At 35.8% G+C, this 24383-nt stretch overlaps 1 protein-coding gene across 2 annotated transcripts in view; it reads left to right on the forward strand.

The window, feature by feature from the left end:
• NCKAP5 (NCK associated protein 5) overlaps positions 1 to 24383 on the forward strand; it is a 606853-nt gene that overhangs the window by 367146 nt on the left and 215324 nt on the right. The window contains exons 7-8 of one of the 2 annotated variants that reach the window (XM_032215483.1): positions 3748 to 3765; positions 17237 to 17365. In XM_032215483.1, the coding sequence (XP_032071374.1) occupies positions 3748 to 3765; positions 17237 to 17365 (147 nt within the window). Of the gene's footprint in view, positions 1 to 3747; positions 3766 to 17219; positions 17366 to 24383 lie in introns of both variants that reach the window. The other variant, XM_032215475.1, reaches the window with a different exon arrangement.

Genomic DNA, 24383 nt, shown 5'->3' on the forward strand with positions numbered 1-24383 from the left:
ATTGCCTGTACTTTAAAAAAAAATCCTTGTTTAAAATTTCAGAAGTTTATATGATATAGTATCAGCTCCAAGTGATACTTGTGATTGAATTTTGTTGATTTAAGTCATAAATTTTATTCTCTCCAAAAAGATGCCGAAAGGCATAAATCTGAGGCAGCGTATATGCCAGCGTAATAAAGTAGGTTCTAGTCTGAGCTGCAGAAGAAGGGCAGAGATGGCAATTGAGAACAGTGCTTAATAATAGAATCTTATGCATCATTACTCCGAAGTAACTGCCCCTAAGTTATTTGGGATTTTCTTCCCAGGTAGATATGACTGAATTCAGAAATAATGAATAAACAAGAAGTGCTTCCAGTGCCATCAAAAGTATTTGGAGCCTGGACACACATTGCTTACTCAGCTTATAACTGGGTAATGAAGAAAAAGAAAAATTATTCCATCAGAGTTCCTGCACATTATTTTAACTCAGCATTTTTCCTGGAACAATAGATATAATAATGTCTGTAGTGTGAAGTATAATGTTTATATACCTCTCTGAATATCACATCTTTTTTAGTTTCAGCACTAATTTCAGACTTGGAAAAGATTGAGGACAGAGCCACTACTATTCAATAATGAACAAAAGATTTACTGCATTGGTAGAAATACCAAATGGGTATCTTGCAGCAGAGTTACAAGATTGAAACTGGAAACTCTACCAGGCCCTTTCCTCCCACTTTCTGACTTCACCCTCTTATGCCCTGAATTTTTTGTAGCAAAATCCCCAGTGCAAACTAAGAAACTAATTCCGAATATTATAGATCCTACAGTACATGGTTTCTCCCACTCCTCTAAGTAGATAGTCCTGGCAAAAATGAAAGAAAGAAAGCAGAAAGAATGAGAGATTCAGAGGAAGGAAGGATATGGAATTGAACGATGAAGAATGACTTTGGCCAGTAAGAGCTTAACCAAGTTAGGACGGAAACTAGGTCCAAAATGATTTTGCACCCTTCCTGCCTCACATCCCCTTTATCTGATGAAGAAATCAACAGAGTAAAGTTTGCAATTTTGCCTTATTTTTCTATAAGAAAAATCAGTAGAGATTTTCAGAAAAGAAATAAAGAAGACAGATAGCTGGGTGAAGATATCTCCCCTGCATGAAACTTTATTATATCAAATTGGGGGTTGTCGATAACATTGGTTCCCCCATAGTAATAGAATATGCACAAAAAAGTAATGCAAGAAAAATGCTTTTAAACTCAACGTATGTTTTCAGAAAATAAAGTTGTGGTGTGTAGAGATGGTAATTTCCATGCCAATAAGCTCTAACGTGTCATCTTGATTCATAAAAGCAACAGCTGCCTATATTTTCTCTTCACTTATAGGAAAAACAATAAATACAATCTTTTCATATTTTTTCTTTTCATTAGGCCTAATGGCTAAGATATCTGCCTAGTATGTAATATAGCCCAGGTTCAAATCCCAGTAAGGGTATGGCTAGCTGACGAGAAAATAGCTTGAAATAGATCTATACTAGTCTCCCTTTATTTATTTATCAGCACAAATACAACAAAATGTAACAAAAAGGCAATAGTAAAAATATTGGGTTTCTGCCTGGATGGTCTCTTGTGACGAGCCGAAGGACAGAGAATGGAAGTAGTGATCTTCCTCCCATATTTGGGCATACCGGGGCTTGTTAAAAAAAAATCTAATAGATACCTTTCACCCTGGCTTCGCTGATAATGGATAAGAGCCTGTGGCCTAATGGCTAAGATATCTGCCTAGTAGTAATATAGCCCAGGTTCAAATCCCAGTAAGGGTATGGCTAGCTGATGAGAGCTAAATAGCTTGAAATAGATCTATACTAGTCTCCCTTTATTTATCAGCACAAATACAACATATATGTATATGTATATATTTAAATAAAAGTAGTGACATTTTCAGGCAGAGTACCTCTGATAAAGAAATGAACCCTGCCAATTTTTAAAGATTTAGGAATGCTTCCTGAATTTGATATTTTTTAACAGTCATGACTATAACATTTTAAAACTCTTAATAGAATGAAATACCCTTATGTGGTTTTGAAATCAGTTTCTCCACTCCAGTGTGGCTTCTGACTACCAGAGTTCATGCAGAACTCCATTTAGAAGTTTCAGGCAGATATTGCCCAATGCAGAAGGTTGAGGTCTTGTTCCTTCTGCCCTATCAGCCAGAGTGATGTTGCTTACAAGGTGATAAAACATTAAATATACGTTTTCTAGGAACAGGCAGTAGGAGCCACACATTGATTAGGTAGCCACAATGAAAGATGTTTCCTATTTAGCAGTTTCCAAAATTGGCACTGTTGCTTCTGATTAGACATTTGGTCCCAAATTACAGTTAAATTACATATTTTGACATTGTTGATTATTTCATTCTGAATTTCTCCTTCTAAAACAGTGTAGCCAGTGGTGGGCTGCTGCTGGTTTGGACCAGTTTGGGTGAACCAGTAGTTGTGACCTGCGGGTGGGCCTGCCCATCCGCCTGGGCACAATCCTGTCCTATATCACTGTGTTGCATGCGTGGATGGTGTGCACGAGTGAATTCCCGTGTTTTACGATGCCGCACGCATGCATGGATGGTGCACGCGCTCACATTTCTGTTGTTGGGTGAACTGGTTGTTACAGTATATGACACCGACTTCTGAGTGTAGCTAATGTAAAACTTGGTTGTGTTTAGGAAAAGAGCAGGTAGCTTCTTTCAGTCTCTTTGAAAGAGTTTGCCGTGGTAAAAAGTTCAGGTATTGTTTGGAGTAGATGCATAGTAGATGCATACTAGTAACTATAGTATGTCTTAGATTAGAATGACACTGAAACATGAATATTGTGACATAATGGGAGGAGGGATCAGTATGTGGTATTATATATGAAATAACTTTTTAGAAAGGTAAATTAAATTTCTTTTAGGTCAAGATCATTAACCTTCAAATAACATTCCAGGGCTACAATTTGCGGATTAAAAATTGATTCATAAATCTAATTACATAATAAATATGTAATTAGAATTAAATACAATTAAATTGTAAGTAATGTAATTACTGTCAGTGTATGTAATGATTTTCAACATCTTCCATAATGTTTGAAGGAGCTCTGGGGTTGTTTTGGGGACATATGTGGTGCTCTGACTTCAGTTTTAATTAGATTTTCTTCTAGATTCATGGTTAGATTAATTTACAAAAATAACAGATGACAGCAGGAGTTCTCTTTGTTTCCCCCAAAAGCAGGGTTATTGTTGTTTTAAGTGAGGATTATTGAATTAGAGTATGGTGAACTGATATTGCAGACCCTACATGGTTAATAATAGCAGTAACATGAATTTAGAATTCATCATAAGATATATGACGATTGGGAAAGCCAGCAAGGCAGAAGCAACTAGGTACTTTGTCAATAAATGCATAATGCTGACTTTCATTCAGGACTCATGGCAAAATATGTTGCTAAAGAAGTAGAGATATTGGTATTACAGCAGCAGTCAGCGGCCAAATTCTGACTGGTGAAACCTCTCCAGATAAAGGAGAGATTGTAAGATTAGCCACATGTACTCCAGACAGTTGCTCCTGATGAGTAGACCGTAGAACCTAGGTTTTTGTGTCAGCTTGTAAGTTGAGTACCTGAAAGTCAAAAGGAACCAACCTCACAGCTGTAAAGTAGCCTACATGGACACACAGTTCATTGAGTCGCATTCTTAATCACTTTGAAATTAGTTCTTTATTTGTTTTCAGACTTTTAGGAATCTTTGGATCAACAAGTTTTATAGCGTTCACTGGAGGAGTTTCCTTCGATCCTTAGAGACAGAAAGTTTTAAATATCAGTTTAAGGATGTTTTAAAAATATCTTTTTATTTTTACAAAATATGATTAGAATGTTAATTTTGGAAAGTTACAGTTAAAAATGTAGATGTATTTAAAACAAGATCTTGAAATTAATTATAAAAGTCCTTCGTGTAGAAAAATACTATTGTTTTGAATTCTCCTATACTGGATTAACAAATCCTTTTATCCTTTAAACCAGGGGTATCAAACTCGATTTTATAGAGGGCTGCATCAGGGTTGTGTTTGACCTCAGGGGGCGGAGTGGGTGTGGCCAAGTGGGCATGGCCACCTTGACATCACTTGTGTTGACATCACTGTGGTGGCCCAAGTGCTCTGCCAGAGAAAATGTGCTCCCAAGGTCTGTTTTCAGGTGCAACAGTCTCCTGTAATCCTCTGCCAGTGAAAATGGAGCTCTGGAGGGCCTCATGCGGCCCACCCGGGCTACATTTTAGCTTGCAGAGGCACCACAAGCCAGTCCTTCACTGTTTCCAGGGCAGCCCTGTGAGCCAGATCCAAGTACCCTGTGGGCTGGATCCAGCCCCCAGGCCTTGAGTTTGATATCCCTGTTTTAAACTTTGGAAGGATTTTGTGAAAATGGACAAAGAAAAAAATGAAAAGAAATTGAGCTCAAGGACATTATTTGAAAAACTAAAGATCAAGATTATTAAGTGTAAAAAGAAGGAATATAAGGTTTGTTTATTTGATGAAGGTTAAAACAGCTATGTTATCTCTGGTAACCTTTAATTGACTTTTGATGAACAGGAATGAATTAGGAGGTTTTAAGGATTTGTTTATAAACAGGAGATTAAACATGAGAAGGAGAGAATATTTATTGTATTTTAAGAGAAGGTGATAATTTATTAAAATTGTGCTTATTGTGATGGTTATTTCTTTACATTTGTTTTCTTTTTCTTTACTATATTCTTATTTTTTTCTTATCTATTGTTTTCTAGTTTTTCTGCACTTTCTATTTTTTTTTTTTTTTTAGTTTGTGCTAGTTTTTATCTTTTTAATTGTAATATTCTGTAAAATAATTAAAGGTCATTTATAATGCCCAATGCTTAAATTAGGGTTTAAAAAGATGTAGCCCTCTTTTAGAATATTCTCTGGCAAATAGATTTAAAGCATATCATTTCATCTTTGAGATAAATCCTTATATGTGATGCTATCATCTCAGTCCCTCTTTAGCAGGTTAAAATTCTTTATTTCTGCTTTTCTTGGTAACCTTGTGTGACAGTCTCTAAATATTATAATGACATACTTGTAGATCAATCTTTTTACCCCCTTTCCCTTGACATTGGCTTTATGTCATAAATCAGTTGATGTGGATTATTGATTGTGTTTCCTTCACCAACTGTCTTTGAGGAAAGGATCTGTATACAACTTTTTTCTTACTATCAGTGCTAGTAAAATCTTTCTTTTAATCCATTTAATTAATATTATAATTTTCTCCATATTATATCTGGAACCTTGGAACCTTTTTATTTTGAGGGCTAAGCATTTTGTCATTGGAAATAAATGTTTCTGATAAATGGAAGAGTCAATAAAAGCCTCTTGTTCAGAAAATTTAGTATAGCTTTGCAGGGCTGTTTGGTAAGGATAATATCCTATATTTAGAAGTGTTTTGAGTAAAGACTTATGTGTAGTAGATTTAGATTGATATGACATTGGTTGTAGGTTCACATCAGAGATGTAAAGAAAACACTTTGTTTTCCTATCTGGCAGAGGCATTTAATCTAAGATTTTATAGCCAAACTCTATGTATACTTTTTAAATAAAATGCAGAGAAAAAGGAATTTGATATAGGGTTTTCTAGCAGAACTAATATTGAAAAGCGAACAATGTATGTATTCCTCTAAAATTTTCGGTTTTTTTCTAATCCCTTTTTCTTTTACTTCAAATTTTGCTAATTTTCCTTGAGGTACAGGGACACAGTACCTCAATTGCTAAGATGCTGAGTTTGTCAGTCAGAAAGGTCAGCAGTTCAGCCAACCTGCATAATGGAGTGAGCTCCTGTTACTTCTCCCATCTTCTGCCAACCTAGCAGTTCGAAAGCACATAAAAAATGCAAGTAGAAAAATAGGGACCACTTTGGTAGGAAGGTAACAGTGTTCGTGCACCTTCAGCATTTAGTCATGGCAGCCACATGATCATGGAGACATCTTCGGACCACTGTTCCCTCTAAGGTGCGTGGCTACGCGGCCGCGCACGTGGCAAGAAAACCCCGCGCAGCAGTTTCTAACTGCCGCGCAATGATTTCTGCCAAAGCAAACGTGGGAAAGTCCTTTGCAGGCAGCTAGAACTGGCCGCCCGCAAAAGACCTCACCAGACCTGTTTTGATGAGCACGGAGCGACTGATGGTAGTTTGTGCCGGCCGTGGCCCCTCAAACTAGCGTCAGTCGCCCTGTGTTCAGCAAAGCAAGCCCAGGGAGGTCCTTTGTGGGCGGCCAATCCTAGCCACTTGCGCCCGGCGCTGCGGCTGAAGTAACCACCCAAAGCCCCTGCCGCCACCAGAATATCTGCTGCCGCCTCCTCCTCCTCCTCCTCCTCCTCCTCTCTCCTCTAACGGATTTGCCGCCAGCGGCTGAGATGAAGCCACCAAAGCTCTCGCAGCCCCGCCCGTGGCAGTGGTGCCTCCCCCTCCACGCAGAGCACCTGAGCTGGCCCCCATGTTATCCCTCCCCCTTCCTCCTCTGCCGTGCTTTTGAGGAGCCATGAGGCCGCGGGAGCCAGTAGAAAGGTGGCGGAGGGGGCGGAGCAGGAAAAAAGGCCTCATGTCTTTTCAAAAGCATGACAGAGGATGAGGCGGTGGCAGGGGTAAATGCGGTGCCCAGCTCAGGTGCTCCGAGCAGAGTGGTGCCAGCGGGAGCTTTGGCGGCTTCACCTCAGCCGCAGCGCCGGGCAGCAAATGTGGTGCTCCTCTTGGAGGAGGAGGGGAGGCAGCAACAGTTATTCTGGTGGTGATGGGGGCTCGTCGGCATCTTCATGGCAGCCCTGCCCCTGTGAAAAAAAATGAAGATGGAGCAGATCCACGCAGATGACGTCACCACAACATGACTGGAGGAGGAATTTTGGGAGTTGAAGTCCACCGTCTTAAGCTCTCAGGTTTGAAGACCCCTGGGGTTTTTTTTCCCTAAAGGGTTAGGGTGCAAGGGTCTTGTAACTTGACAGCATTAAGACTTGCATGCTTCAATGCCAGAGTTTCTGAGCCAACATGACTGGAGGAGGAATTCTGGGAGTTGAAGTCCACAAATCTTAAAGCTGTCAGGTTTGAAGACCCCTGGGATTTTTTTTCTAAAGGGTTATGGGTGCAAGGATCTTGTAACAACAGCTTTAAGACTTGCATGCTTCAAATGCCAGACTTTCTGAGCGAACATTTTGGTTGCTAAGCAGGACCGTTGTTAAGTGATACTGATATTATATAACACTTTTAATTAAGTGGGTACCTTGAATAAATATAACTTTGAGTTTCAAATAATACTGATTTCGTTGTTGTCTTAGGTGACATCTGTGAAAAAAATTCAGGTGCTCAGGCATGAAAATATGCCGCTCAAACACTATACTTTTCTGCTCACACTGAAAAAAAATTAGAGGGAGCATTGCTTCGGACAGTGCTGTCTCTTCAGCTTTGAAGGGGATGAGCACTGCCCCCTAGAGTCAGGAATGACTAGCACATATGTGCGAGGGGAACCTTTACCTTTATCTTTAAATTCTTAGCAGTAGAAAAAGTACATTTATATTTTATAGGCATTAAGCTGTCTAAAGCAGAGGCATAATCTGTTCAGCACTGTTGCAGTTCGGATACAAAGGGAATAGTAATAATATATTTTTTTTTTAAAAAAAGCTGGGAGTCTCCACATGTGACAGATAAGTAAAATCAGTAATTCTAAACAAATGGACCTTAGTATAGAGAGCTGTGGGTAGCAGTTTAAGGCATTGTGCTTTTAGAAACAAGCTATTTAGCCCTAGGTAATGGTCTTAGTACATGAAAAGTGTTTTATTGTTAAGGAACAAAATAACTGTTATTATTTATCAAATTTCACAAATAGAAATGTTCAGGTTATGAAACTTTTGGTAAAATCGAAACTGCATAAATTATCTATCTCCAGTACAAATATTTTTTCTACTTTCCCAATCTCAACAATCCTCCATGTGATCTCTGACCTCTCCTACAGGCAGTTACTTTCCTGTGTATCTCTTTTTTTAATTTTGCTCATTCCATAAATTTCAAGCTAGAGGCCATACATGGGCAAGGGGAATAGTCTCTACACATAAGCCAACAAAAATCTTACTGATTAAAGAATGCTTTTGTAAAGTATTACAATTTAGTTATTGTAATTATTGTAATTTAGTTACATTTAGTTGGTTTTTATCCTGCTTTAATTTTCAGTCAGTTCAAGGTGACATACATACCTAATGCTTCTGCCTCTTGTTTTCCCATAACACAGTCGGATGTGTATTGGGCTGAGAAAGAACGACTGTCCCAAAGTCACCCACCTGGCTTTTATACCTGAGACCTCAAGACTAAAACATATGAAGAACAGTTGCAGGATTTGGGTTTGGCTAGTCTAGAGCAGTGTTTGTCAACCTTGGCAACTTGAAGATGTACTTCAACTCCCAGAATTCCCCAGCCAGCGAATGCTGGCTGGGGAATTCTGGAAGTTGAAGTCCGGACATCTTCAAATTGCCAAGGTTGACAAACACTGGTCTAGAGAAACAAAGAACTGGGAATGATATGATAGCATTATTCCAGTATTTGAGGCTCTGCCACAAAGAAGCAGGGCTCAACATTTTCCAGATTACCAGAGGTCAGGGCAAGAAATGATGAATGGAAACTAATCAAGGAGAGAAGCAACTTGGAATTAAGAAGAATCTCCCTAACCGTGAGAATAATTAACCAGTGGAATAGCTTTCCTTTAGAACTTGTGAGTGCTTCATCACTGGATGTTTTTAAGAAGAGACCGGAACGCCACTTGTCTGAAATAGTACAAGATCTCTTGCTTGAACAAAAGTTGGACTAAAAGTCCTCCACAGTCCCTTCTATCTCTATTTTATAAGGTTTGATTCCTTAGCATCAAAGCCACTCCAGCAAACTAGCTTTCTTTCTCATTACACAGAATGTCCATAATTGAAGAAGGACCTAATAGTCATTGAAAGTTGGCTATGACTATAGATGTGGATATGTGGAAATTCAGAAAGCACAATTTAAGCATATCTGTGCTTAAAAATTATGGATTGATCCGTAACAAAATAATCTAAACAATGATTAAGCCGAAGATGACCCAGAGAATGAAACCAATGGCTGTGAAAAGAAAGAAGGCCATAGCCATTTTCTCAACCCAGTTTTGTAAATTTGGTCTATTTTTCTTCTTTGAATTAGTATGGAAATATTCCACAATAAACAGTGTGCTGACCACAGGCATGTTGATAATGTCTTTCATATATACCTTTTTTATCTATCAACAGTAAACAGTTTGTTTAGTATTAGCTGCAAAGCTAAAAAGTGGAAAATTTTATGTGATGCTTTTCATTCAAGGATACGATAATTGGCAACCTGCTGGTTTGCCTTGCTTCAAATTGCTTTAATATGCTATATTTTCAGTTACTAGCTCCCATTTTCTCTTTTCTTGTTTTTCCTCCAGAATACTACAGTTTGAATATCAGTGTTTCTAGTATTATGTTACTTTACTTACTCCGCTTATCACTTCATATGGGATGTATCATATTTTTAATTGAAAGATTGAATTTCAAGTCAGCTCATGGAACATATAAATGGAAGATTTTCAAATATCTCTCCTCTCCCCCTTCCTGCATTCCCCCATCTTCCTCCCCGTCTCCTTTCCTCTCCTTTTCTCCCCTCCCCTTTCTCCCTTCCCTTTCTCCCCCCCCTTGTTGATTATCTGCTCCTATTTATTTGTTTTTTAGTTCTTTTTCCTAAAGGTATAGGTTTCTTTTCTTTTTTTCCTAACACTTTCCCCATTGCTATCTTCTTGTACCTGGCTATAATTTTCTTTCCTCTCTTCTTCTGTTACTCAAAATGCTATTTTTCTCTTCTCTTACTGTTTGTATTCATTTTTCCCTTACCCCCTCCTTGATTTTGAAAGTTAAAAACATTTTATCACTTGTCTTGCCTGAGGCAACGTTTTTCCTTAATCACTTGGTAAAGTCATAGTTCAGACCCCTCCATCTCCAATCCCTTGGGCTTTTTCTGACACCACAGTCATGCTGCTGGATTATGAAAGGCAGCGATTGGCACTCAGAGCTCGTGTTAGACATTGCCACTAGCCATTTGACTGCAGAAAGACTAGAAAATGGCAGTTAAAGGGTACCTGCTTTGCATATGAAAGTCCCAGATTAAATGGTTGGCATCTTTTAAATCTTCAGTTTAAAACCTTCAACAACCACTCTCACTCATGGAAAATAGTTTTTAATCATATTCTGTTTGCAATGCCTTCTATAACACTGCAAGATTGGCTGTTCTGAAGGATTTTCAGAGTTATAACTGTGAGACTAAGGCCTCCTCCGAATTCCATCAGCCGGTCAATGTCGACTGGCAACTACCTGGAGGAGAGCCTTCTCGGTGGCTGCTCTGACCCTTTGGAACGAACTCCCCGTGGAGATTCGTACCTTCACCACCCTCCAGACCTTCCGCATAGCCCTTAAAACCTGGCTGTCCCGACAGGCCTGGGGCTAAAGACTTCAACCCCACCCGAATAGTATGACTGTTGCACTTTTTAATGATGTATTGTCTTCATGTATGTAACTTGTTTTGTCCTCCCTCCCCCTGAATTGTAAGCCGCCCTGAGTCCCCTCAGGGAAAAGGGCGGCATACAAATAACGTAACTATAACTATAACTATAAGTAACTATAATAAGCAGTGGCCAGATTATAAAGAAGCTATTTTTTAAAAAAGATTTTTTTCATCCTAGCTTTATTATTTTTACAAGTAACTCAAGGTGACAATCATGCCTAAAATAACTTTTTCTTCCTATTTTTTTTCAACAACAACAACAACAATCCTCTGAGGTATCCCGGGCTGAGAAAGAGTGATTGGCCCAAAGGCATCCAGCTGGCTTTCATGCCTAAGAACTCAGAATCTCCTGGTTTGTAACTTGGTATCCTAATTACTAGACCAGTGCCTATCAACTTGGCAAATTGGAAGTGAGTGGACTTCAGCTCCTAGAATTCTGACCAATTGCTATGCTGGCTGTGGAATTATGAGAGTTGAAGTCATATACCTAGAGAAATTGCTAAGGTTGGGAAACACTGAATTAGACTAAACAGACTTTTATGAGAAGCAAATTTCACTCCTGGTTATCTATTTAGATTCTTTAGAATCAAATTCTACATTCAGCTTCAGAAATTGTTGTCTGTTTTAGATGCCAAGCCCTTGCTTCTCCACTGTGATAGGAAAGGGAAGAGAAGGAGCTGGAGAGCTGACGTCATGATGTGCGATCTTGGTGTTCTGAGATCGCAGTCGAATTCCTGCCACTGGACAGTCCATTTGGACCTAAACTGTCCTGTAGAGATGGGGATTGAGAAGGGCACCTCCTGCTGATCTCAGGGACATCGCAAAGTCCCTGAAAGATCCAGGAATACCCTTTTTTTACAGCAACAGAAATGCAGCTAATGAAGCTGCTGAAGTTGGGACAGCTCCGGAATGGGAAGAAAATGGAAAGAGAAAGTGTGTCGAATTGTGAGGAAATTTTATTGTTAGAGGAAGAGACTACCCAAGAAAATTTTTTAAGTTAAGATTGAAGACAAACACTGTAGGTGGCGAGATTGATCTGCATTGAAGTTATGTGTTATCCAGTTTCTAATTTCTTTTTTTCCCCCACGGATGGAACTTTTGCAGCTCCCTATTTTTTAAACTGAATAGATTAATTCTTCTTCTTCTTTTTTTCATTTTGCTTATACATATAGATTAAAATTCTCCTTTTTTTCTAATGCTTGATTTGATTGATTTGATTGTTTTTTAATCTCCATTTAAGGGTGTTTTTTTCTTTCTTAAGCTTGGAATATAAAGAAGAAAATAAGGATTATAAAGATGGTTGTGACAAAAGGAGGAAAAGCAGTTACACTGCCACTTAGAGGCTGGAGGCTGGATACATTGTTTTTCCTTCTTTCTCTTTGATCACTTGAGATTCAAGGTTCTTTCAGCTCGTTTACTGACAGTGATAGTAGGAAGAGCACAAGTTGTTTTACAGGTGACTTTTGGAAGTTCTATCACTAGCTATGGAGGGAAGACAACATTTTGATTTGAAAGATAATAAATGAATGAACCTAAATGAACCTGTTTGAAGTTTATTAAAATAGCCTTGAACCCTATAGTGGCAGTATCTGCAAAATTGAAAGAATGGTCCAGCAGGAAAAAGAAACTGTAACATTGCAAATGATTATGTTTGAAATTCAAAATCTATTAGAGAGAATTGAAAAGAAATTGGAGAATATGGAATTCAAAACAGAAAAATCTGATGGAGAAACTGTGGATGTTTACCAAATGAAGAAAGTGGAGGACAGAGTTCAAAAGATGGAAATGAGCAAAGAGATAAGAAAACTGTGGATACTGACAACAAAGTGAGCATGGTTGGTAATGGCAAGAGCGGAATATAGAAAGGGGAGATGGATGGATTGGAACTCTACCCCAGACTTCAAAGCACAGAAGAAGAAAAGAGAGAAAAATTGACCGAGATAAGGAGAGAAATCTTGATAGAAGCACTAGAGATAACCAAAGATAAGCTGATGGAAAGAGCAGATGTTGGGTTTCAAGCTTTTGTGAGATATGAAAGGAACAGCATGTTGCCAAGGGAGGTTTATACAAGATTTATTAAGAAAGTAACTAGAATATTAATGCTACAAATGGCAAGAGATATAAGACTGTACTATTGCTGGAGGGATACAGGTTTATGCAATGAAAATGTATAATAAAAATTAAGCTAAATTTAATGTATTAGTAGTAGTATAAAATGAAGCAACAATAGCTATAGTTAAATAATGATTAATAATAACAATACTATAGATATATTAGTTTGATAATATGAAATTTTATATAAACAATATATGGATATTATGAGAGGAGGTGCAAAAGCTTTATCTAGAATATGTTATAAAGATGTATTGTGATTGGATGATTTTAGGATGATTTATTGGAATGTTATCATATAATCCTATTCTAGATTTTGAATATTATATAAAAGGACGTAAAAACAATTATAGTCAAATTAAGGTTGAGATATAATAATTGTGATATACATGAATATAGGTGAATTTAAAATATGTGATTTGATATGAAAAGCAGGTGGTCACTATGGAAGAGATGCATGGAGATACTGTAACCAACTGACACACTTTCTACAATTTGTAATGGAAGATGGGGGTTTTTATGTTTGTTTCCTTGTTCAAAATAAATAAAAATTGTTTTAAAAAAAAGAAAAAGGAAGAGACAAATTATAGCCATCTGCTACTGAAAAATGAAGTGTTATAAGTCAATAATGAGGAGCAAGTTTTTAGAAAGTGTACATCTGTGCAGAGAAGAAAATAGACATGCAGAACATGCCTTACATTTGTCTTTCAGGAATAGTTGCCCCTTACAGCTGCTTAATAATGTCTGTAATATGAAGTTAACTCCCACTTCATTCTTGGTCATGCGAATCATGAAAGAGATGTTGAAAACTGAGTACTCACATAATTAGTATAGAATAATCTCTTTGTTGCAGGGGATTATAGTATGACCTACCTCTTATGATTGTACCAATTTTCATGAAAATAATTATTTTCTGAGGAAACATGGACATTTCAGAATAGGATTTATCATGTGGTGCTTCAATGAATTTCAGCAGTTTGTTACTTCCTCTCGATTGTGCATTTTTGTAAATAATGTTTATGCTTTTCTATTTTTCTCTCCTCTTTTTACATTTTTGGGGTTTAATTAACAAATCTGCTACATATAAGAAAGGCATGAAATTGAAAAATACAAGTATTATGAGCAGAATATTTTGCAGAAAAAAAATAAAAAAATAATATTCATTATTGAATATATTTGTCTGGCCTAGTGTGACATTAGCTACTTTAGCTGCTGGTTTCATTTTAAATTAAAAATAAACATAAACTATATTTTGGTAGTAATTTATGTATTTTGTGGCCTTTGGAATAAGACCACTTTTAGCAAATGTATGCTTAATTCTAACGTATGAAATACAATCTCAGTGCAACAATATTATTTGTTTGTAGTCTGCTCAGTGAGATGAGTAGTTTATATACATTTCCATATTTATTATTTTGTCTAACCTTTTTCTAAATGCTCAAATTAGACTATATATTTTTGTCCTAATTTTCATAGAACAGTTGCCAGTGGGATAGGTTATTTTAGAGGTAGAAATGGTCCAGCCAATCAATCAGCTTCCCTCTTTGACGTTTTCCTCGTTCTAGCTAGCCCAACACATCTTAACCATTGCAGTCCACCTGCTGTTTTTGAAAGCCTTTGGAATGACATAGAGAAGACCCTCTTCCAATTAACTAGTAACACTAAACACAAATTGAAATGTTGAAGGAGAACATAGCTTTTAGAAGCTTTATTTTGTTTAAAATAAATGTATGCTGACACTCATTCCATGTATTTCCAGGTAGTGTGCAGCAGTAATATATTTCCATATACCTAAAAGATATCTGGGCAAAAACAGATGTTAAGTTAAATAGATAAATTAGCAAGCAAAAAGTAATACATTTATTTTCTGAGTCACTAGAATTGCCCCATTGCTGGTGAGAAATTCTATCAAATTCGGTTTTCTCATTTTATCATATTTCAGAATAGTGTACTTTTTAAATTTGGAAACTAATTTGAAAAAAATATATATTCTCAGACAGTCCTCATTCTAATTAAGCCAAAAATAAATGGGAGGGAAGGCAGAAGCATATTCAGGCTTTTATTAGAGTCACTATAGCGGTTACAATAAAAATAGTCCTGATCTATATAGCATTAATTTGTTATCTAGTATGGTGAACAGGAGAGCACTTAACACCCAGGGCTGTTTTGGGTATCCCTTTCTTGTGCTGTAGCTGATTGGGTTAAAATTTTGACAAAATCAAAGGTATCATATCAACCTACCCACTTTGTTAAGTTGCCATTTTATTTTTCTCTTTTTTGCAATAGAATAATATTTCAAGGATTATTGTCAGCCGCATCTGTGGAAAAGAGATGCAATATAAATGTTTTTAAAAAGTGAAGCAGTATATCTATTCTCATGCAAATATATACTTCTTCTTTATCTCTTTTCTGCTGTCTCCCCTCTCTCTCTCTTCTCCCTTTAACTTCTTTTATTTTTCCCTGTAGCTATCTCCCATGATTCCCCCCCCCATTTCTTTTGTACTCTCTCTGCCCATAGAAATAAACAAAGAAAAGATCAAAACTATGCATTCTCTGATGTTCTGTGTCTAATTTCCCCCCAAGCGGTGTGTGAGAGTTGTTGTTAAGGTTCACTGGAGAATATCCATTTTAATCATCCATTAAAAAATAGAAGAGAGCAATGTTGACTCTTCTGCTTGTAGCTTAGATCATATGCATTGTCTAATTGGAGATAAGAAGATCAAGCATTTAAAACCGCAGCCAATATATGGTACAGTCAAGTAAATGAACAGGTGGCTTATGCGTGTAGTTGAAAACTTGGTTTGGTCTAATTGATCTTTCAATGTATTACAGTTTTGTAAAAGTAGAGTATTTCACATGTATTTTGATGCTTTGCAGGTTTATTATGAACATCTTCTTTTCTCAGTTGTTCAAGTTCACTGTTATTGTCAGCACCCACAGAGAATGCCAACAATGGACAACAGTGCTTAAGAGCAGAGTCTTCCACATAAGCATTAGCACACTGTCAGAATAAGCTGTATGTGTGAAAAACACCGGTTTGTCTGAGGCAGTAGTCAGTGTTAAATATTCAAGTTACCTAAGGATATGTTGAGAAGTATTAGATTGGTTGGCAATTCTTCATATACGTCAAACCTAAATGCCAGTTCTGGTGATAAAATTATCTAGTTTTATGGTTGTAGACGTTTGAAATAAGTTTATTATTTTTACAGCCTAAGGCTGGAACTGTTCTGGGTATATATATAAAGGATAAAAAACTACAAGGACTATATATATATAGTCCTTGTAGTTTTTTATCCTTTATCCCTGTAAGGATTTAGAAGCCAAAATATGTGATAGAATCGCATTGCTTTGTGAAATTCTTCATTCTGGCTCAAATTCATGTTGAGTACATTGATGTTAGAATGCATTTCTTGTTTTTAAAATACATAAGAGATAAGTGAAGAAGTTTTGAACTGGTGACCAAAGGATCACTAGTGCAGACAAGGTCCTTCATGTAACTCTACTTAACAGACAATATGAAATTAGGATTTTAATTTCAGTGTAAATTCTACATCATTTTAATTCAAGTTGTGAACAAAGCAAATTCTCTCATTCCTTAAATATATATGTTATATTTGGAGTCCAGGCTCAGTGTTGTCCCCATGTGGTCTAACATCTCGTGAAATCATTGGAAGAAGTCATCTGAAGCTTGGAGTAAGAAACTTTCAGTGTGCATAATACCTAATTAGATACCTCTTTTATAGGTAGGCAGGAAATAACATTAATATTCTAATCCTGTGAAGTCTGGAGACTATAAAAATCTGAATAAGATGAAATAGACTGACTTTGAATGCCAGCAAGATAGAATGGCTCCTTGTCCACAAATTGTCTATTGGCCTCTACACCAGAGGTGGATTACTCCCAGTTCATCCCAGATCAGGCGAACCGGTAGTGGCAGTGGTGGGAGGCTCCACCCACCTGCCTGGAAGACTCACACATGAGCGCATGAGTGAACCGGTAGTAAAAAATAATAGAAACCCACCACTGCTCTATACCGCTTCTGAATAGACTTACATTCTCCCTAAATGAGCAGATCAATGAAAGAATGGCTGTGGCAGTTTGGGGTTCAGGGGATATCCTAGCTTCTGCTTCTGATTTTTTATAAAGAAGGAGGCTTGACAAGTCTCTCATGTCCTAATTTCTTTGAATTTCAATCATTATTGATCCTTGTTCTTACCTTGAGAATAACAATGTCTTCCAACCAATGTCTTCATATCAGCATTTGGGGATTAAGAACCATGGTATGGATTGTTTTTAACTCTTATATGTATTTTGTTGTCTGTTGGTTTTTATTATTATATTTATGTTATGATTATGATTTTAGCCAGCAGAAGTTTCTGGAAGTGGCCAGAATATAAATGCCAATAAGTAAGTAAGTAAAATACTAGAAAGTTACTGTTAGGGTATTAATGTAATAATGTACTTCCAGCACATTTTCTAACAATCATTCTTACCTTTGGTTGATGAAAAATATATTAATTGTTTTAGGAAACATTAATGCAGAGGGAAAGCAGTGCAAAACAGGAGTGAAAGATATTTGCATGTCAGATAATCTTTCAAGGAGTGAAAACAACAGCAGTGAAGAGGAAAGAGACAAAACAAAATTACTCTTGGAACGGCTGAAGGCTCTGGAGGTAAGATAAAAAGAAACATTTCTCATTCAGGGTCTTGATTTTTATTGGCACAAAATAGTGGTGCAGTATAAATTTTATCTCTCTCAGTTCACCTAGGTTTTGCTAAAAATATTTTTGATCATGATTCATTAGATCAGGATGAATGAAATGTTGCACCTTGGAATCACTGAAGCTATTTTTCTCTAATGTCAAGGATCATGTACCTTAAAGAGAAACTTCATAAATAAATGTAAGTTGTTCCAAGCTGGAGGCTAGCTCAAAGCCATAGAGACTTTAATATATAAAACATAGTCTGTATGATTTAGTTTGAAGTGTTAATTTAGCACACAAGCCACAAAAGAACTCCTTCAGCTTTCCATGCTGTGGCAGAGAATGGGACCTCCCAAATCAGAGGTAACCAGTAGAATGCCAATGTAATACATTTTTCAATGTTCCTATCGTTGGCTGGGTAGTAGTAAGTTTGAAAGGCACTGCTTTGCTACATAGTCATAGGATGCATGGAAGTTAGGAGGTTGGGGGAACATGGCCATTTACCTACAGAGCTATCATGATACAGCATTGCTGGGCTTCTAGATATTGTGCCTATTAAATAATGCATTCATTTTCTTCTTTATGATGTGAAAAAAAGCTATTCCTTTCTCCAACCCCCCCAAAAACCCTTGTAACCAAGACAAGATAGGCATTTGGCCTTTACCCAACAGGCTCCTTGCCTAAGCTGATGTTAGAGGTACTGTTGGAGGTACCAAGGCTATCAGGAATTTCAACATACATACATGTCTCTGAGAAGTGTCTTAGGAATTCTTGACTACCATGGATCTACTTAGGACAAAATAAACAATTTAAACATTTCTTCCTAATCATCTAGCCACAATATTACATTGTACAAAAGTATACACTTAGAAAATGATTGGGTGTAATGGTCATCATGATATCAGTAAAAATACTTAAAACTGGCTTATAATTTCATTTATTATGCTTATACAGCATAACATTTACTATATTTTTTAAAAATATAGTTTGAGAAATTATTTAACAGTTTGAATCATGATTTTATCTGTCTCATAGTTTTAACCTTGTTTTTTTTTTCTATAAGTTCTTAACTTTATCAAATCTTATTTCATAAATTTGGGACTTTTCAAATATGCAACCCTTGCAATTGAAATCACACCATATTACATTACAGCTTCAATAGCTACATTCCAAAAATGTGAATAAATACTTTTGTTTACCTATTTGTTGCTTAATTTTTCTAATTTTAATCAATTATAGAGGAGCTAATACTGCCTTTCTCGTCCTTCCAATATACTTTTCAGTGTGTTCCCAATGAATGATTAGTGTAGTTTGCATAGTTTTCTTTTCTTCAGTTCTTTTATAATGATGGAGAGTTGTTTAAATGAAATCATAGCACTATATCAGTTATTGCCAATTGTTATAAGAGAGAGGAGGAAAACTCATTACATTTTTTAAAACGCAGTCTTGGCTGTGGAAAGTCACCAAATAGGATTTTTTCATTGATTTTAGTTTTGTGCGGTAGCTTGCTTTTAAAAATAAAAAAAGAATGTACCAGTGCTTCCAAAATTAATCTACAGAAGCAATCCAAGAAGTAATCCATGGAGAAAAATGAACTACAGACTTTTATAACTACTCAAAGATAATTAGAATAAAGTCCTGCTAATTGTATGTTGGCTTTATGTTATATACTCTTAGCCTTATGTTTGTGCTTCAGAGATTAATTTTTTTTAAATTTTGCTCCAAAGCTCTGAAGTTTATTAGGAGTCATACATTTTACTACCATGTAATCAGTCGATTTAATTTTTTTGCAAAAGAAATTAATTGTTTTATTTCATAAATAGATTGGGTGGGTGAAGCAAAAAATTGCTTTTTAATCTGTTTAGATATCAAGACTGGTATGATATAATATAAATAAGGGAATAAAATTATATAAATAAGACATCAAAGATTATATAAATTAATTAGTACAGTTGAACAAATAAAAGCTATAATATGCTAATATACACTTTAGATTGTAAAATTTCTTTAGAACTGTTTTTTTGCCCTTTTTATAAACTTCATTAATTAAATAACCTTTAATTGGCAAAATCCAGATAACAAATATGTTTATATGCCATCCATGACTCTCTGCATTATCCTTTGTATAAAACATTTTTATAGCACTCTTCCTCTATTCGATTATGAGATACTGTAAAAGAAGAAAGATATCTCATAAACCCTCAACCCTCTCTTAACCTTCTCTCCAGTCTAGCTAGAGTTTCTACTACATGATTCATTCACTTATTAAGGAGAAAAGCCCTCTAAAGCTTCTGTGAAGTAGTGCTATAGACACATACTCTTCAAAACAGATGGAAAGAGAAATAATGGCAAAGGGCCTTAATAAGGCCTACTTAGGAGAAAAGGAGAAAAAACAAGAATGGCAAAGCAACTAAAGACGACAGCCCCTAGTAAAGTTACAAGTGGTGCACTGATTAATCTGATTATCTTGCAGTATGTGAAAACTATCCAGCACCCATGTCTGCTCTAGAAATCTGTTCATGTTTTTTTTTAATTAGATATAATAAGCTCAAGTCTTTTGTATTGTGAACTTTTGTTAAAATGGAAATGGGATTCAAAGATCTTGAGAATTGCAGCTAGAACAGAGATGTTTATTCTAATTTATGTGATGTAGTAGAGATAAGTTTGTTCTTGTTTGCATTGATTGTGACTTGGATCCAAATTAAATCTCTTGTTGGTGTTGCTGACTTTATATCTCGGAACGGATACAAAGTCTTTATTCCCTTGGTCAGGTAGTAGAAAGGAAAAGACAAATGCATCTGTTCCTAGTAAAAGTAAAGAATACTTTATTATACCACTTATTTAACAGGTATCTAGAGAGGTGACTGCCTTTGTACATGGAATTAGGCGATAGGAACCTAGCATAATACATAGAGCATCAAAATGACACAGAATTTTCATTCTCCTGAACAGAAGAGACAATTTTGATTAATTTCCACATTCATCCTTATCTCATTGCCATTCCCCCACCCGAATTCTAGAAGGACTTCCAATAGTGAAGCAATTTGTCAGAGGACAGAAGACTACAGGGGAACAGTAATATTGTAAGGGCCAGTAAGGCCTAGTAAGGTATTGTGCACACCTACATAAACTTTCCTAATAGTGTGAGATTGTGTCTCTGTCTCTGTCTCTGTCTCTGTGTGTGTGTGTGTGTGTGTGTGTGTTTGTGTGTGTGTAATTGAAATTGGGAGAGCAGCAAAATAACCCTGAAATCTTTGCTGAGGGTGAAAAATGGATAGGTTTTTTTTTTGTTTTTTGCTGAAGAGAGAAAGCTTCTGAAAGGAATGGGTTCCAAGATGCAATCAGCAGGATTGGAATTACGCAAACAGTGACTATCCGCAACATTTCTTGTCTCATATTGTGGGGGAGGGCGGGTTGACACAGCTACACTTTCAAAAAGAGATACTTTACTTTGTAGTAGTCCTTAGTTTTATTTTCAAGAAGTGACTCCTCCATTTGTGTCTCAAATATTGACTGCACAACAAATGAGAATGGTCCAGTTGGCTGTACATAGGGCTTCAAGCAACCTGCTTGACAGTACATTGGGAAAAAGAAATATCTGTTTGTTTTCTTTAAGAATCACTCTCGGGAATAGGTTCTTAATTAATATAGTGCATTCTATCAGCTTCCAAATCTCTGGGAAGGAAGTTTCCACAAAGCAATAACAACACAAGAAAGAAGCATCAGCTCCAGCAACACTGCAGAATGATGTTGCTTGAAAGATATTTGTAGAATAGCAACATGAGGTGAATTGCTTTATTGATAAGGAACAGTAAGATTGATGTGTGGTCAGTCTCCAGCCTTTCCTTTTGAAAGTAGGACTGCTAATTTGTGATTTAGTCAGAGAGGGTTTAGCAGTTGTTAGCTGAGCCACTTTTTGCAAAGACCTTAGGTTAGAATTAAAGATGTATTGTGCTCTGTATAGTTTTTACATGTTTTGGGTATATATACAGATTTTTCTCCAAAAATGAATTAATTGGAAGATTATCTTGGAGTGTGAATGGAAAACAAGTATCCTATAAAGGATGGACACTCCTGTAGCTGTCCAGCAAGGTAAAATATTTTATTTTCAACAGTAGATTCTTAATTATCTATTACCCTATAGTTCTTCATATCTTTAGTTAATAAACAAATATTTTATTTAAATACAATTTATTACAATAGTGTTCTTCCATGCTCTATATTCTTGAGCACAATGGTCTTTCAAAGTCTGAAATTCCAGTACTTTCATACTGCCATTATGTTGTATTATCTTCCTTTGAATAAATATTTATTTTTAGCCCCAAAAAGTGTTAAGTAGGTTTTTGGTACTACCAAAAAATAAATAAATCCTGAAATACATAATAATGCTTAGAAATAAAAACTATGGAAGATATTCATATTTTGTTCCTGATTTGTTTGTTTGGTGAATGGACTTAAAACTGAATGTAATTCATTTCAGCACTTTCTGATTTACTATTCTGAGCAATTCAGTCATGGCCTTTATCTATTTCTGGATTGATGACTGATAAATACTATACATTTGTAATCAAAAGAAGCTGATACTTTCATGTTCTCAGTAGCTAGACATCTTGTTAAATCGTGATTTTTAGCTCCCTTGTGCCATGAAATGCATTGCTTAGGAAATCCCATTTAATTTACTTCTACACTTATGATATAAAAAGTAAGAAACTTAAATTGTGCAAAATAGAAAATAATACCTCTGGATTTCTGGCCTTTTGAAAGAGATAAAACCTTTAGAAAGTAATCCTTTAGTGAGACTTACTTGATGTTATCTTTTGAAAAAAGGGATTTAGAAAGAATTAAAACTTCGGATATTATTGCTACGTGCACATTGGTAGTATAATGAAGATTCCTTTCACATGCATATAATTATGAATAGATTCACACTTCTCATCATATTCCAGTAGGTATCTAAATAAATTAGTTTGAAAATTCTAATTAAGCCAGGTGCTACTAGTTTTTGCTTATATTTTTAAAATAGGTATGCTATAGATTGCATTTTCCATACAAGATACTATGATGCTTGCATTTTTATGTATTTCCATTAAAAATGCTATGATTCTGCTTGTTGGATAGTGTCCTGATCAAAATGTAGCACTTTGCCAGATTTTGCTTTTCTCAAAATGTTTCAACACATTTTTGGCAGATTAAATAATGTATTTAAATAGGTATTTTGGGAGATATTAATCCATTTTGAGAGAATTACTCATAAACTAATACATAAATATAGTAGCATTATAAACAAAAATAAAAAGAAACTTCCTGAATTGGAAATATACTTTCTTCTATGCTTAATTTAAAGCTACTAATACATGGGCATATGACATTCATATTATATGCACAGGTCCATATCTAGAAAATACCAACAATTAAAAAAATAGAATATTAATAGTTGTTCTTCTACAGTTGGAAAACTGTTCTTTTCATAGAACTTGCTATATGGGCCTTATAATAAAAAATAGAATAACACATACACGAGTGAACTGCTCTCATACTGTTGTAGACAATCCTCTAATTCTCTGCAGTAGATTTGGTAATCATAGCTGCTTTCAGGAGGAAAGGAGATTGGACATTTTCAACCACTTTACTTCTACCAAGATGAGCAATCCACGAGCAGATACCTAGGTATTTGGCAATACTTAGTTCCTTCTATTAATGGCAGTTTGGCTCTAATTTGTCATATGTTAATATTTTACCATTCAGAAAAGCTCCAATTTATGCTGTATAAAGTTTTTTAAAATGATGATGCACCTATACTCTTTGGCCAGTTTCCAATATTAATATGGTTTATTATCAATTTATTATAAGAATTTTTAGCTCTAAATTTCTGTAGGAAGAACGGGATAAGTCTTGATCTCTCAACTTTCACTCAAATCTCAGAATTTAGGGTCCACTATTGTTCCTTTACATTTATAGTGAGTCATTCAACCTTGTGAATATGTTTACACTTGCAGAGAAAGGATACCTCCCTTCCTTTGTATTGACTGTCTGATCTTTTTCCATCAGTGATCAGGAGGCATTCATGGATAATTAAAAACCAAATTGCTGAAAGTAATACTGTGATGGTGGAATTCAATCTTCAGAAATCCATATAAAATTATAAGGAAAGACACTAAAAGTGCTAGAACAGGATTTATTTTATCCCATTCAAGATGCTTGGGAAAGGATTTGTATGTCAGACTTAGTAGCAGAAATCCAATGAAGCACAATTCACATGAAGTTTTAACTAATTACATTTAATATCAATAAATAGGGGGTTAAAAACAAAATCCTGAAAATTAAATGAAGAAAAACTCTATCATTTAGATGGCGTTTCTGTGAGTTGCTTGAATCTCACCCCCCCTCAAAACTTTTTCTAGGTAAACATGACACTGAAGAATTCATTTGCTATTTCTTAGTGATATTCTTAGTGATATTTTGAATTATTCCCATTTTTCTAAATTTTGGTGCATCCCCTTACAATAAATATTCATATATTATCCTCATCACCCTAGCTCTGTGACAGATTGACAGATGATAAGTGACATATAGTTAAATGTGAACATTCCAGCTGAATGGGAAATTGAATTTAGGTACCCTGATTTACTCAGGATGTTGTATTGGCCTTAGGGTTTCCTAATTATTATAGTCCCAATGTGGCCTAAGTTTCTTCCCCTGCAACAACACAAAATATCCTTACCATATGTCTGGTGTACATTTACACTTTCCTTTAGCATATAGTTGTTTCCTTTCAATTGCCTTTCAGATGTATCTTAATTATTTACTAAAATCTATTTTTTCACAGACCTTTCCTCCATGTTTTATCTAGGCAATAATAACTGGAAATATGATGGCTAAAAGCTTTTAGAAATTCTTTGTTTCTCTCTACCTCACAAACCTTAGTCCATTTTGCTTTTTGTCTATTTCCCATTATTGTGATGTATCTTCTTTCCCTTCCTCTTCTTCA

This window comes from Thamnophis elegans, chromosome 1 (assembly GCF_009769535.1).
Source record: "Thamnophis elegans isolate rThaEle1 chromosome 1, rThaEle1.pri, whole genome shotgun sequence".
Lineage (NCBI taxonomy): Eukaryota > Metazoa > Chordata > Lepidosauria > Squamata > Colubridae > Thamnophis > Thamnophis elegans.